Source organism: Strix uralensis, chromosome Z (genome assembly GCF_047716275.1).
Source record: "Strix uralensis isolate ZFMK-TIS-50842 chromosome Z, bStrUra1, whole genome shotgun sequence".
Classification (NCBI taxonomy): domain Eukaryota; kingdom Metazoa; phylum Chordata; class Aves; order Strigiformes; family Strigidae; genus Strix; species Strix uralensis.
This window is the reverse complement of record NC_134012.1, coordinates 46,093,985-46,110,168: the sequence shown is the minus strand read 5'-3', so window position 1 is coordinate 46,110,168 and position 16,184 is coordinate 46,093,985. Positions and strand designations below refer to the sequence as shown.

Below are 16,184 nucleotides of genomic sequence, written 5' to 3'. Positions count from 1 at the left end.
GTGAAATAAAGCAGTAACTGTCGCCTCAAAATTCATGTCTAAAGTCTGTAATATTTTTAAATTACAGTATGTTTCCTAGTGCTCCAGGCACAGAACAACAGGTTACAAGCTGCTGACAGCTTGTTGCAGTGCAAACTGACAAACTCAAGCTGTAAATTAAACTTTAAAAAGTGGCTACAACCTAGAGACTGGTTGCAAAAGTTAGTTGCCGGACACTCGCCAAGTAGTGCCAGACACCTGGGGTGATCTCTCACCACTTCTCAGAAAGTAACTGGGACCCCAAAACCCACTGGGCTTCGTTCCAGGCTTTTGCGCCTCTTACATCGCGGCCCCATGCCAGCGGGGGGGTCGGGGGGGGTGTGTGTGGCTGACGGTTTAGGGCGGGGGGGGGGCACCCCGCGCACCTCTCGGCCGCCTCCCGGCCGTCCGCGGGCACCTCCCGCCTCCCGAGGGAAGGGGAAGGGGAAGGGGAAAGGGAAAGGGGCGGCCCGCCCTCCCGCCCTCCCTCTGTCGAAACCACTCCCCGAAACCACTCCCCGAAGAGAAAAAGTCACCAAGGGGTGGGGAAATGGTGACAGCTCCAGGAAGCCGGCGGCGGCACCGGGAGACACGGAGGGGCGGCAGTCCGCTGGCTAGCAGCTCCCAGCCGCCTCCGCCGCGGCGAGGCGAGCCCCGCCGGCCGCCGCCGCCGCCGCCATGGGCTCCCCGCAGCGCCGTCCGCTCGCTCACGTCTTCAAGGGGACCTTCGTGCACTCCGGCCCCTCCGCGCCCATGGAGATCCTCCACAGACACCTGCTGGGGGTGGACGAGAGCGGGACGGTGAGCGCGGGCGACGGGGGAAGGGATGGGCGTTGTGGGGACGGCCGGTCCGGGCGGCCGGGGGAGGCGCGGGGAGATGCCGCCGTCCCGTCCCGACCCGCTCCGCGCCGCCGAGCGGTGATCTCGGGCTGTCCCGCTGTCCTTAGTGCCCCCCTAGCTCGGGGTGAAAAGGAGCCTTTTCGGTCCTGAGTCCTGGTCCGGGGGTGGTGAGGGGCAGGGCCGCCTCCGCCCGTCTGTAGGGAGAAAGTGGAAAATTTTTGCACTCGACGTGCTGGGTGTCTGTCGGCAAGAAAGAAGAGCCGCAGAGAAGGGATTTCATGCCTGCAGGTGAGGGAGGTAACTGGGGTGGTATGTATATCGCCTTAGCACGAGCCTTCAAGCAGCCTATATCTGGTTTTGAAGTGTGCTAAGCGTTTCCAAAACAGCAGCGCGCCTGGACCAGGCACTATTCTTTCAAATACTCTCAGTTTTCTTTCAGTTTCACAAAGGGGGTTTTCATTCTCAAAAGTGTCAAAATAATGATTGTGATTAATTACGGTGTACCCCCTGTACTCATGCACAGCCTTCTGAGTAAGGGCTTTTGTTTTCTTGTCACAAGAGAAAACATGGCATATACCCACAAAGAGTTAGGAAGATGGTGACGTCGGGCATGTTAGTGTTACAAGCCAAGTTCAAAACAAGCATTGCACTTACTGACCATGCAGGATCGATTCTGGCTGGGAAACTGTATCTTTCCTTTAACAATATCACAGGTGAAACTGAGTTTCACAGTGCACATTGTGTAGGTAAACTGGTAATTTCTTATAGACTCAATAATATATATAGGTACCCTATATATAATAAAGAGAAGTAATTTTCTTTCTTGCTGCTAAATAACAGACTTCAGTAGCACTTGAAATCTGTGCAAAGCACACTTTGAGCCCTTACACTGTTTATTTTCTCTGTTCATACAGGTCCGTGAGGGCCTGTTTCAAGACAGCCCTCTTACAGCTCTTGGGGACTCTGGTGCAAGGCATAGCAAGGTCTATGAGAAGCTGTATTTTGATGTACAGAAGGGGAATAAAGACTTATATAACTGTGTATTGTCTGATGTCAGCTAAAAACAATAGGTCTGAGTGAAAAATGGTTTGGTTTGTGTAACTCAGGTGCAGGAGGCAGAAACTTATATCCCATCCTGCTCTCTCTAATGGCAGTTTCCAGAAAAGGGTCCCCACTTGGTATCCTTAGGAAATCAAGGCCTTTAAGTGATTTTTTTGAAAATCAGGTACCTTAATAAGCTATACCTAGGGATTTGTGCTCTCAGTCACTCTCTTCCCTTTTCCTAGTGAACAAGGATTCACTGGATATTGTTTTCCTTGCATAAATTGGCACATTTTCATGCAGTTATTTCTTTTAAAAAAAAATTTTCTAGTAAAACACTGTTGTCCGAAAAGAAAATTCCCACCAGAGTACAGTAACAAGGACTTTAATTTTCTTCTCTTTTTCATACAAATTCTTGGCATTTTACTATTCCAGGGTCTGATACAGTGAGTTTGGGAACTCTTCAGCCTATTTCTCATAATTTAACCTCATGCAGAACTAACACTGGAATCACAGAAGAGTTGACTTTTCAAGAAGGACGTGGTGGTTAGAAAATTGCTTACCTTTATTGTCCAGATTTACACTGTAACTGTTTCAGCATTACTCTCAAAGAAATAAGTTAAACTAAATAGGTTCTTCTTTTGCCTCATGTTGCTGACTCCATCATGGAAAAATCTTGCACAGTCTCTGACAGGGTGAACAGATGAGCTTTTGTGAACAGCAATGTCCTGTCCTCCAAGGGACAGGAGCATACAACCAGCCCCACAGAAACACTGCCCAGACCCCCACTGCAGGTGAGGATACTTGGCTGGTAAAGGCCACAGATGAAATGTCAGCTCTCTGTGCTTTGCCTGTAGATGAAAAGGGAGCTTTATCAAGGAAAAATCATGCTGTCGGGTATGAAGACCCAAGTTATCATTAAGTTAGCAAAACAAGGGCTGTGTTTAACTGAATGGTTTGCAGAGCAGTGTGGTGCTTGAGGAACGGCAAATAGAAAGAGTAGTATTCCTCAGAGTAAAGAAAGTGGAGACAGTTGTGAAATGTGAGTTATGATTGAAATGTTGGTGCAATTAGCTTAGCTGTGTAGAATATTAAGTAAATAGAAGCTAAAAGCTCCTGTTGAAGGCTTGAAAAGAGCAAGAGTTGTGAAATAAGAATTAATATTGTTAAGTACTGCCAAACATAAGTGTTTGAATTAAGCCAGCTGGGATAGCAAGTGACGTGTGTTAGCTACAAGGAGGAATGTACCAAGGCACCAACATCCATCTGGAGTTCATTGCTTAACTTTTGTCAGCAGGTTGGGCTGTTTGTTCAGGAGCTGGGTCTAGTAAGTGCTCCTGTCTCTCATCTAGCTTCACATTCTAGTTTTGGGAACTAGGCAAGCAATAGACATCATGTCTCTAATTGTAAAAGACAGCTAATCATTGTGGGAACAGTGAGGAAAGAGAAGTATGTGGCAGGGAAAAGAAGGATGGACCCCTTACTCATGTTCATCTATGCATGTCACAGCCAGAAACAACACAGGCACTGCTGGACCAGAAAAACCTGTGTTCCTTCAGCCAATATCATTCACCTTCCATTCTTTTGGTAGCAAAGTTACTTGCACTGCGGTGCATGGAGGCAGTCAGGGTTGACCGCATCAGGGTTGATGAATAGTTTAGTGGACCAGCTATGTGTTGATGGAGGAGCTTTGGGCATCTCTTGGAATAAAAAAGGCTTGAGCTAGGCATGAGGATAGGGAGGTCTCAGCTGCTCATCTTTGGGTCCTTTAGCCCCATCACATGGGTGACACATCAGAACTGATCAAAGTGTTTGGGCATTGGTGTTAGCAGCTGTTGGTCTTGCTTTTCATGATACACCGTTCCCAAAGTGCTGGTTATTGTCTTTGACTTCCTTCTTTACAAGCTGAAAGTCTTAGCCTTGCTTGTGCACATCTCTTGACTCTGTAGTGACTCTGCCATAGAGGTTTTTCTTGCTTTTACAGTATTAAGGTCCAGAACTAATTTAAAGGATCAGTGTACTAGGTTGGTTACCTTGATGTACAAGCCAATATTCAAGCAAATGTCCAAACATGGGACCTCAGAGACCTTAAAGCATTCAGTGTTAGAAAGCTGGCTAGAGCAAATGCATCCTAAAGCAATGGGGAACATCTCTTGGGTGACCAAGGAGTTCTGTTGGGAAGTTTGAAAAGAGTATATAGATGTTTTGCTTACTCATCCATAGCCACATTCGACAATAATGGACCAGGTGTCAGGTTTAGGGTTGATTTCATGTGTCCACCTCCCTTGAAACATATTCTTTTTATTATTCCATGATTTAAGTGTTTTATTTATCTGCACCCTAAGAGAATATAATAGCCACTTCTTTTCCATGGCAACGCCTGTTTCCAGAATTTGCCATCTGGTGTTTCATGTTTCTTGCTTTCCTCCTTTTTTTTTTTTTTTTTTTTCCAGCAACTCTAACATTACTCATTCTGCATCCATTTTGACTTCAGCATCTGAGTCACATTTTCTTTATTGCTCATCAGAAATTTCACTAGGTCTGTATTCTAAGCCCTCTGCAGATACATAGCTAATTAAACTGGCTATATTCCTCTTCAGAAGGATGGAGATGCTGCTTCATGTGAAGTATTAATGGACTACAGTATTTTTGCAATTTTTGCTAGTGTGGTATTTATTCATACGGTATGATTTTAAGAGGTTTTTTTTTTCTGATTAAAAATTTAAAACATCTGCTCTTTAGACAGTGTAAATCATAGAAGCCATATGTGCATTTAAAATACTAGGCACCCAGAAACTTCTTGTCTACAGTTTAGCAGCCTCTGCTTATTTTTCGCTATAGAAAAAATAGAAAATGCAGAAGTTAATGTCATACACATAAAAAAATAGGCGTGCAAATAACTGCTAAACAGTGCTCTTTTGGTCTTCTTGATCTTCCTCCTAAGTTCCTTCCTATTGCCTTTTTACAATATTTGATCTTGCCCTTGCATGTTTTTTTAATTGCTGCCTTAGAAACTGCTGTCATGAGGGTGATACAGGCCCTCAGTGTGAGACTCTTCACAGGAGCAGAAGGATGCTGACAGCAGTAAGAATATTCCCTTGAACTTAGAGGAATGAGCTCTTATACCAAGGGAGTTAGAACACGATGAGTGTTTCTGGCAGAAACTGTGTTTACACAAGAATTCCTTGATCAAATGTTAGATGTGCCAATCAGGAATGACTTGCCACTCACAAACCAAGAAAACGTGCCTTGTAATACCTTAATTAGCAATAGCCTTGGCTGCGGTGATCACATTATTGTGGAGTTTGGGATCTTGCTGAGCATGCTGAAGGTTAGTACTAAGACAAAGTCTTTAGGTTTTAGAAGAGCAAACTTCATCTCACTCAGAGCTCAGCTGGGAGGGATTCCATGGGAAGCTTCCTTGGAGGATTTCAAGAATGATCTCCTGAAAGCACAAAGACAGTTCATCCCCTTTAAAGGTAAGGGAAACAGGCAGAGCAAGACACCCCCTTGGCTTGACTGGAAGCTTCTGAGTCTGCTCAAAACCAAAAGAGAAGTGTACCAGGGATAGAAAAGCAGACAAACGCCTGTTGAGAACTACAGGGGCATCATCAGGGTGTACAGAGATGCAGTTAGAAAAGCAAAAGCTCAGTTTGGATTGAAATTGGCCATAGATGTCAAAAACTACAAGAACGGGTTCTTCAGGTGCATAAACAACAAGCAGAAACAGAAGGAAAATACTGGCTCACTGTTAAACAGGAGAGGTGAATTAGTCACCAACAATGCTGAAAAGGCAGTGGTTCTCAACACTTCATTCACCTCTGTCTTTACCGGCACTGTTGGGCCCCAGGCCTTGGGAGCAAAAATCCAGGCTGATGCAAACACAGACCCACCGTCAGTGAAGGAAGAGTTGGTATGTGAACTATTACAGGAGCTTGACCCCTACAAATTGGTGGACCCCAACAATATCCACCCGGTGGTGTTAAGAGACCTGACTGGCGTCCATTGTGAGGCGGCTCTCCATAATCTTTGAGAAGTCATGGAGGTCTGGGAACATCCCAGAAGACTGGAAGAAGGCTGATGTCATGCCCATCTACAAGAACAGCTTAAAGGAGGATCCTGGAAATTATAGGCCCATCAGTTTTACTTCAGTCCTTGTGAAAGTTACAGAATGAATCCTCCCAGGGGCTGTCACAAGTCAAATGAAGCATGTGATTTGGAAAAGCCAGCACAGATTCACCAAAGGCAAATCATGCCTGACAAGCCTCATTGCCTTCTACTATGAAGTAACCTGCTTGGTTGATGGGCGAGCGGTGGACATTGTCTACATGGATTTCTCCAAAGATTTTGATATGGTTTCCCACAGTCTCCTCCTAGAGAAACTGATGTGTTATGGTCTAGACAAGTGGTCTGTGTGGTGGGTTGGGAACTGGCTGAGAGGCCGCACCCAGAGGGTGGTGGGAAATAGCTTCCTTTCAAACTGGTAACCTGTCACAAGTGGGGTCCCCCAGAGGTCAATATTGGGCCCAATGCTGTTTAATATCTTCATAAGTGTTCTGGATGATGGGATCAAGCATACCCTGATTAAGTTTGCCAATGATACAAAATTGGACGGGAAAGTGGACAGTTTGGAAGGGAGAACCATCCTGCAGGAACAGGATAGGCTGGAAGAGTGGACTAACAAGAACCTTATGAAGTTCAAGTCAAGTGTAAGGTCTTGCACCTGGGAAAACAGAATCCAGGAGTGCAGCACAGGCTGGGATCTACCTGGCTGGGGAGCAGCTCTGTGGAAAGGGACCTGGGGGTGCTGGACAACAAGCTCAATATGAGTGAACAGTGTGCTGCAGCAGCAAAGCAAGGCAACAGGATGCTGGCTTGCATCAACCAGAGCATCACCAGCAGAGATAAAGAAGTCATTATCCCCCTCTACTTAGTGCTTGTCAGGCCACACCTAGAATACTGTGTTCAGTTTTGGTCCCCACTGTTCAGAAGAAGGTGTGGACAGGCTGGAGAGGGTCCAGAGAAGGGCCACAAAGATGATCAAAGAACTGGGAAGCCTGCCATGTGAGGAAAGGGTGAGAGAACTGGGTTTGTTCAGCCTTGAGAAAGGAAGGCTTAGGGGAGACCTTATCACCATGTTCCTGTTTTTAAAGGGTGGCTACAAAGAAGATGAAGACTCCCTTTTTATAAGGAGTCACATGGAAAAGATGAGGGTTAATGGGTATAAGTTACTCCTGGGAAGATTCCGATTGGACAGAAGAGGAAAATTTTTCACAATGAGAACAATCAGACATTGGAATAATCTCCCCAGGGAAGTGGTGGATTCCCCAACATTGGACACTTTTAACATTCAGCTGGACAGGGTGCTGGACCATCATGTTTAGACCATGCTTTTGCCAAGAAAGGTTGGACCAGATGATCCTTGAAGTCCCTTCCAACCTGGTACTCTATGATTCTATGATTCCTGAAAGCCTAGGATAGACAGTCTTTGGCTCGGGGAGGCAGCAAAGTCCTGTACTCTGTCAAGTGTTGTGGAAATCTAGATCCTGCTTGGAGCCTGTAGCAGGCATTGCAGTTCCTAGACTCCCTGTTCTTTGTTTCTTGGAGAGTTGTCCTGCCTATTATTGCCAGATCAGAGAATTAAAGAGTTGAGAGTTGCTAAAATTCTGATTTGGCAACAGAAACTCAGCATCAGTAGAGTTGATGTCCTCTAGAAGTCAAATGGAGCTGAGTTAGGTTCTAGATTTTTGAAATAAACAAAGATCTTAGGCATACTTTTAGTCGGTTCTGGAAAATGAAAGATCAACTGCATTTTTTTCCCCTCAATTTCGTTTCTCTTCCTAAGCATTTAAAAGAACCCCAAAACCAACATTAATGATGCGAGCAGAAAATTAGAAAATAGTTATCTCAGTGCCAGTCAGTCCTAGGCAAAGCAATTAATTTGACCCCTCTGGTTTTGAATACTGTAATTGCATTCCTCTAAGACTGTTGCACACCTCCACAATAAACAACCATACTGCTAGCATGGTGGCACGTTACAGGAATGCCAGTGGACACTGAAGTCTGTGTGGTTCTGCCTGTGTATTACTTGAGAATTAATTAATTGTCTTCTTACAAGTTACAAAGTGGGTGCAGTTATTCACTGGATTGTGAGCAGGTATTTCAAAATCATGCTTGGTAGTCAGGAATAACAAGTATTTCAGTGAAAACCCATCACCTTTGTAGTAAGTGTGTAAAATCTGTTTTAAGATATGTCTTGTTTTGCCTTTATGTGAAGCTGATGTGGGATACAGGTTTAAAGTATCTAACTATGTTTTCTTTCTTTTAGATTGTGTTTTTGGAACAAACTGATCAGCAAGAGCAACTGTCTAAGACGTGGGGGTTCAAAAAGTCTGACATAAGAGAACTGAGTAACCAGTATGTGTTTTGTTTAATTAATTTCAGCAAATGCAGTTTATTCTCTGAGTGAAGTAATGCGAGTGTCTGTGAATGCATTTTTTCGGGGAGCACGTCTCGCTTTCAGGGGCAAAACTCCCTTTCAGCTGTGTGAGAGCTCTTAACCCAAGAGCTGCCTGTGTCCTGGATGGGGCATGGAGGGTGCATGGTCTGTGTGCCTTTTGCATTCCTTGGTTTAGGACTACAGCTGTGACTGAATTGTGCTGGCTGATTTACACTGCACAGAACCAAATGCTGTATTTAGCTTTCATACATGACCTGTGCTTACAGAATTAAATGATGTTCTTTCCTGAGATTGCATTTTTTATATCCATTTTGTTAGCAGCAGTCTGTGCCTAACTAGCTTGAAATTGTAGACTTAATAAATGTTGGTAACACTAACACTGCAGATACAAAACTCAATTGCTTGGGCTTTGACACAGTCCCTAATAAAAACTATTAAAATTAGAAGATTTAAACCTTCTAAACGCAGAGCCTTGGATTTCTAACTGTATTGCAGCTAGAGCATTTCTTTTTTCTTCACCCAGTGAAATACCCCACCTTTCTGGTGAAGTGAAATAGGTTTGGATTGCACCTGCTATGCTTTGCGTGTAGTAGCACAACTGTGAATGACTTGTGGCTTGGAATCTAGAGCTGCAGCATTGTTTTAGTATTCAGTTGTTAAAAAATCTCTATGCTTTGTTGGAAGGCTAATCATACAGTATACATAAGTCATCAGATATTTTCTTCACTTGAAATAGCCTGAGGAAAATGGAAGGTGCTAGGAGTATGGAACAGGTTGAGAAAGATCTTTCAGCATTTCTAGCATTCAGGAAAACAGGAAGAAGGGGAACTACAAAGAGATGAAATCACTGTTCATTCAGTAGTCAGGGAGAAGGGAAGAGGAATGAGAGAAATTTTATACTGTAAGGAGTTCCAGCACAAACCAAAATAATTATAGCAACTTCCTGGTAATGTTGATATATTCATCCCTGTGATTGCATGAACACTACATGACAACAAACAATATTACAGTTCCATTGTAAATATGCTTTTCCTGTCAAGATATTGAGCAGAGATATTTTTCACCAGTGTCTTTGTCTGCATTTGTAGACACAGTGGCTGTTCTTGCACTAAACCTTGAAATTAATTGATTGAATATATATATATATACACACATATATAATGTAGAGGAAAACTGGGATGTGGAAGCATACATTTTTGTAAATACAATGGTCTGGCAGCAAGAGGCATTCCAAATGTATTCATACTAGAAAGCAAGACTGTGCCCAAATCTTCTCTTTTTCAGGTGGATTCTATGGTGGAGTAATTTTAGTTATTGTGAAATCAGTTTGGCTTAATTTGTTGGTATTTACTCTGAGTAATTATTAAAGATAGTTGGATTCAACATGCTCTTACATTGTTTTTCTCTCAGTTAGTTATTTATAAGTCTGTGTAAAAGTTATTATTCAGCTGCTTCATACCGTAAAAGGAGTATGGGTAGACATACAGTTGGAGTTGATAGATCTGAAGCTGAAAGAGGAAGGTTAATCTGTACTTGCCATTTACTCTGGTGGATTCTGCTCAAACATACTGTTTAAAGCAAAACTACTTCCTGTTTGGACTATTATAATTTTCTTTTCTTTCCCTAGTGAATTCTTCATGCCAGGAATGGTTGATACACACATTCATGCCCCTCAGTATTCATTTACTGGTACAAGAGTAGATCTACCACTTTTGCAGTGGTTGACTACCTACACGTTTCCAACAGAAGACAAATACAAAGACAGCAATTTTGCGGAAGAAGTATACACCAGAGTTGTTGTAAGTACTGCAAATGTCATTTACCTACTTGACAACATTTATATTTGTGAAATATATGTATGTTTTCAGGTCAGCAGAAATAGCAGAGCAGTTAAAATTAAGAGTAGCCACTGTTCTATTTGCCAGCCAAGATTGTCCCATACTAGTTCCAGTCTTGTTTTGTTCTTGCTGATAAGACAGTTCATTTAATCACATGGTTAACAACGAACTTGTTTATCATCTTTTCTCATATCTAAGTACAATCACCAACATTTAAGAGTACTCTCAGAGCTGGTATAGCCAGCAGGTGTAGACAACCTCAATGCAGAGAGAACCAACCATGGTAAAAAAAAAATCAGAGGATATTTCCATTTCTGCACAAAAAGCCTCTAATATGAAACTGTCTTCTGCAAGGACTACATGAAAGAGAAGATACTGCTCACAGACAACAAATCTGGGGTGTTTTGAAGTAATTAAGGAAGATGTTTCTACAGCTGAGGTCCTTGTAGCAGGAATATCTTTCACTTCAGGGGCTTTAGATGAAATCTGTCAATGGTATTGTGGCACAAAGAGAGAGTCTGTGTTTGAACTAGACTGATTCTGAGCAATATAAATGTTTTAAGTTCAAATTCCACTTGATGAACAATAAGCACCTATGTCACATTGCAGAGTACTGATTCTGTACTATAACTGAAATGTATCCTTTAATATGTGGACTGAAATGTCTTTGAGAGATTAAATTATTTGGCCAGCATAATTTGCCTTGCATTTGTCTAATACTGTGACAACATGTGTTGTCAAAATAATAACATAGTGGATCTGGAATAAATAGTTATACTGCCCATGCCACACAATTTTTTAAAAAAATTACTTTCTGCTATCTACCATCATAAAAACATGTAGGAGCAGCTTGGTCATAAACTCTACTCACAAGCACACTTGCCTTCAGCTACTTAAAATGTAGAGTTGATGTCACCTCCCAGCTGTGTGCCTCAACATACTGTTACTGTCTCCATCAGTTCAGATAGGGTGACATCAGCACAGCTAAAGTGCTCGTTGTGCAAGGTGTTTAATTACATCACCCAGAAAAGAACTGCCAGGTGATGGAAGTTAGTTGTAGGAGCTTCAACACAATGGTTAGACTCTCCCTAGGTGTATCAAATAGGACAAGGTCAGGAAAATTTCTTCACCCCCAAAATGCCGCAGAATACCAGTCGTTCTGCAGTCTTTGATGGGGCTGATAGTAACCTTCAACTGTTAGAAACAGGAGTAAACCTGCAGAGGGCAGATACTGTTTCATATGCATCTTTGCACTTTTGGAGTTGTAATGAAAACAGTGATCTTTTTCAATCAAAATTCTGTTTCAAATAAACACTTTCTATACTTGGTGAAAGAAACAAATTAGGTGAAATTTGCCAGATTTCAGCTTGAACCTCCTCTGGTCCCTCAAATTTTAGGAAAGCCAATTCTTCATGCTGATGTTTTGGAAACATAATGTTTTAAGATTTAATTTTACAATGATGTCAGGAATCCAGAAGTAGAGAATTCTGGGGTTTAAAGCTGAGAAAGACAGCCGTAGTCTGTCTCCGTAATGACATTGTTATTTCTGAGACTCATTTTAGGAACTCTTAAAGACATTCTTGTAATTATTTTCTTTAATTTGAATATTTTAAGGAAAAGACAGAACTTGGCTTCATGTTTGTCAGATAATTAGGTCTAGCCATTCTCAAAAGTTATGTCGGATGTCCCACCTTCTATCTCATTAAAAAAATAAAATAAAATTCTCAATTTACATTGTATCTAGAATCCAAAAATGTAACTTAAGCCTGTGTATTGGATGGGTAGTCAATATAGTATGCATTAGTCCCAAGGTCAAGTGAAGCTACACATTTGTTCACGAGTTAATCTAGCTTTAAATGGCTCTTCATTTACTGTTATGTCCTCCAAACATAAGTGAACAGATATCAACCACCCTCTCCTTTCAAATGGTATAATTAAATAAATAATTAAATTATGCTCTGAGCAGTTTTCAGTTTACTTTTACCTTGAAGTTTGTTACTTTGTACTCAAGGATAGCAAAGGATTATTATACATGAAAGCCTGGCTATTTTCCCCAGCCACATCAGGTGGCCAAATGAAACCCACTATTTTCCCAAAAGCCTTGCTTTGCTAATGTTGGGTAAGCAGTGCTTCACTGAAAATTGGAGAGCCTTTAAAAACTAGGAAATAACATAAATGACTGGTTGTTTGTATTTCTAAATATAAGTCAGAATTTATTTCTAGTTTGAGTGAAGGAAATACAGATAGGTTTCTAAGGGTTTAGCCACTGTTAAAATCCTGTATGGATTTGGAAGAGGAATTTTTATATTTATTAACACTGAGACTTAAAAAGGTACTATGAAATTAAAAATCTGTATTTTACCTCCCCACTTCACTGCACAATTTCACAATAACTAAATGTTCTCGCAGTTTGAAATCAGACTGCCTGTTCTGCATTTTGGCAGCTTGATTTTTTTTTTTCCCAGACAGTTGAAAATTATTTCTTTTTATAGAGACGAACTCTAAAGAATGGCACGACTACAGCTTGCTACTTTGCAACCATTTACACAGACACTTCTCTTCTTCTTGCTGAAATCATAGGTAAGACTAACAGTGAGTTTTGAAGGATGTTGCGCATCCATAGTTGAAGGAAACAGAGTTTAGGCATTTTAGACTAGCTAGGGATCTATCTGTCTTTCTACTAATTTGTTTTTTATTCATTGTATCTGTCATGCTGTGTCCTCAAAATCCACCCTAGTTACCCTTGTTCACTTAACTGCCTCTCTCCTACTGTTGTTTCTGCCAGTCTCTTCATTCCCAAATCAGCTGAACATGAATTAGGTCTGCTGGAGTTGCTCTTCAGCTGCAGTTCTCTGCTCTTTCTAGCCTTTTGCTGTTTGAGGATTAAAGGGCTGAATGACAAGAGATGCAGTCAGTGCATTAATTTCCTGATATTCTGAAGTTTCAGATGAGAAACAGCATCTAAAATGTCCACACACCCTCTGAAACCAGAACAGTGGGAGTTGGGTCAGGATCTTATCCCTCCCTTCTGTTCACCATAGCAAATACCTGCTGCTAGAAAGTGTTGTGATTTTTGCAGGATTTCTCAAGGCTCAGCCAGCTTCCAAAACAGAGCAGTATAATGAGAATCTCAGTTTTCATCAAAAATTCCCTAGTCTTTCTGATTTTGTAGGAAAACCTAAAACTTTGAAGCTGTTGTATTCAACAACTCAGAAAGTAAAAGTGGATAAAAGAGATCTAATTTAGAAACATGTTTAAAAGCTTAGAAATTAATATTATATGCATTTCTTTTAAGTCTTACACATGAGTTCTGAGTCCTAGCATGGATAAATCTCAAGAGGCTAGAAGTAGCTCTGGTAATTTTCTCTGTCCAATTGCATGTGGGAGGCATGTTAGGAGCCTCATTCCTTTCTCTTAGGCAGAGATGTTTGGCTGAGATCTTTGTGCCTTTTCTCAGCTCAGGTAACCACCTACTACAGCTACTGTACTTTGTTGCTATGTTTCTCATTCTCTACTTCACAGCAGCTTTCTTCATATACTACCATTATAAATTCTGCTTGTGGTTAAACTACAGTAATCTAGTACTCAATTATAATATTTTTAAAGTTGGGTACTAATGTGGAAGAGAACTCCCATTTAAATGTTTTGGTTTTTTTTCCTCTTTCCTTTTTAGCCTTAAAAGTCACATGGATGGTCCCAACTTAAAGAGAAGAAAAGATCATAAATTCTGTTCATCTTAAATGAAGCTGGGAGGGGTGGAATTTGCTATTTTGATTTCAGTACAGGTTTTGATAGCAGCTTTTGAGAACCAGTGATTCTAAATTTTATATTCTTATGCATCTCAACAGATAAATTCGGGCAACGAGCATTTGTTGGAAAAGTCTGCATGGATATGAATGACACTGTGCCACAATACAAAGAGATTACTGCTAACTCTATCCAAGAGACAGAAAGGTAAGGTGATTATATTGATGGCACAACCTTTAGAAATAAGACTTTTTCATACATCTGAAAAGTGAATGTGAAGCTGACTAAGAACTTACAGTTTAAATTCATTAGGAACAGGTTTTTTTTTCTTCTGACAGTATTTTTTCCTAGATTTCTGGCAATTCCTGCATACCCAGTTGCTGTATAGCCCAAGCAGTTTCTCTCTTGCTCTTCCAAAGAAAGGGAGAAGCTACAGCTCTAGGGTTTGGAGGGACTATGTGGATGTTATTGTCTGTATTCTGCCTCCTCTTTTCCCTTCACAGCCCTGTGTGTGGAGGTGATGTGACCTGACATGGGAATGTGGGGTGTCACTAAGTTGCTTCATCCCCATTAACTTCTGAGCCATTTCCTTCCCTCATTTAGGATAAAGCTTTATTCAGGCTGGAGGAGTCAGCTTTCATATGCTCCATTTTAAACATACTGTGGTTCCCCTCTCCTCCAGCATAGCACCAGTGATATTACTCTAACTTGCAGCTGAGAGAACAAAGGAGAATCAAATCAAAGCAAATGTACATGGCAAAGGGGACCCAAGACTGGAGTATGACAGCCTGTTGTCTTGGGTTTCCCTTGTCTTTCGCATCTATGTTCAGAAAATGTTTAAGCAGAAGAACAGCTTTTCTTACAGGACTATTTATTTACTTTGTATAAGTGTTTCAAATATCATGCTGAAAAAGAAAATACTTAATGTAAACATGATATGGCACTTGTGTGAAGTTGCTACCTCATTTTTGCAAATCATGCTGGAAGAACGCCAGTAAAAGTTAGAAATGGTCATGGATTTCTAATGGTGTTTATATTTAAAGACATTTTAAAAACATGTAGTATTAGTCATTTGCACTCTACTAATATTTGTTTTCCTTCATGTAAATCTCCAGTTTTTGTGATGCAACATGAGTCCTGCTGAATGGGCCTGAAAGTGGCAGAATTTCCAGTTCTGATATGTTTTAAAGTTTCAGAATGATCTAAATAGCCCTCTTAAATACTTATCTTGTGCCCCCAACTCCTTCTTGTGTGATTGTGTTAATGACAAATGTTTCTCAGGTTTGAATGAGAGTCTGCCACAAGTACTCCAGACCTGTCTGGAGAAGAGGGCTGTGTTCTTGTTGTCATGGATCAGAACTGCTTACCGCATCCGGCCTGAATTGCAGCAATACAATTGCAGAAGGATGAAAAAGCTTTTCCTTTAAAAGGGCAAACTTTTTTTTTTTTTAAAGAACCTAAGAAATGTGATCTGTCACACTGTCAAAACGTGGATTACACCGATTTCAGTTCTTTACCGTTAACCTCTGGAAATATTTATATTGTATGCATGGAAATAATATACAATTCCAAGTGCTTCATATATTAAATCTAAATTCAAGTCAAGAATTTGAATCTACCCTTCTGCAAAGAGGGTTGAATAAAAAGTTAGGGAACTGAAATCTAAATAGGTTATATGCTACTAATAGTTGTCATCTGGAAAGAGGAGGACCCATGTTGAAATCTCTTCTTCTGCTACAGAAGACAGTGGTTTGAACCTGAGCTTCTTTCCTCATAGAGAAGTACAATAAGCCAACAAAGTATAGGGTATTTTGAGAAAGGTATTTCAGTTTTGAAACAGTGCTGACACTGTTCAAAGAATTTGAGAAGGAATGAAAACAGCCATCTGGAAGTTTTGGATTATCGCCTGAGAGTTATACCTGTGTTACAGTTTCTGCTCCAATGAATATTTTATTATTATATCAGGTGAATATGTAAGAGAAGAGACAGACAGACAATACCTAATCACATTTTGGCTCTCAAAGTTAGACAGTGGTGGGCTCAAACTCCTTTGGTCATTGCAGAAGTTGAACTTAGGTATCTCACTTCCAGCTGGTGATCTAGCACCAGCTCCAGTGTTGTGAATCTAGCCCCCAGCATTATTTTCTTTTCCATCTGAAGATATTTGACAAATTTGATTCAGTGTTTGTTGTGACCAAAATTACGGGTTTTTCTGAACATAAACTATGACACAAAAATTC

General features: G+C 41.1%; 1 protein-coding gene across 1 annotated transcript in view; it reads left to right on the top strand.

Moving 5' to 3' along the window:
• Positions 1 to 568: 568 nt before the first annotated feature.
• Positions 569 to 16,184, top strand: part of GDA (guanine deaminase) — a 31,781-nt gene continuing 16,165 nt past the window's right edge. Inside the window, 6 exon segments of the mRNA XM_074856438.1 lie at positions 569 to 649; positions 652 to 819; positions 8,228 to 8,316; positions 9,987 to 10,158; positions 12,690 to 12,777; positions 14,046 to 14,151. Of these exon segments, the coding sequence (XP_074712539.1) occupies positions 569 to 649; positions 652 to 819; positions 8,228 to 8,316; positions 9,987 to 10,158; positions 12,690 to 12,777; positions 14,046 to 14,151 (704 nt within the window).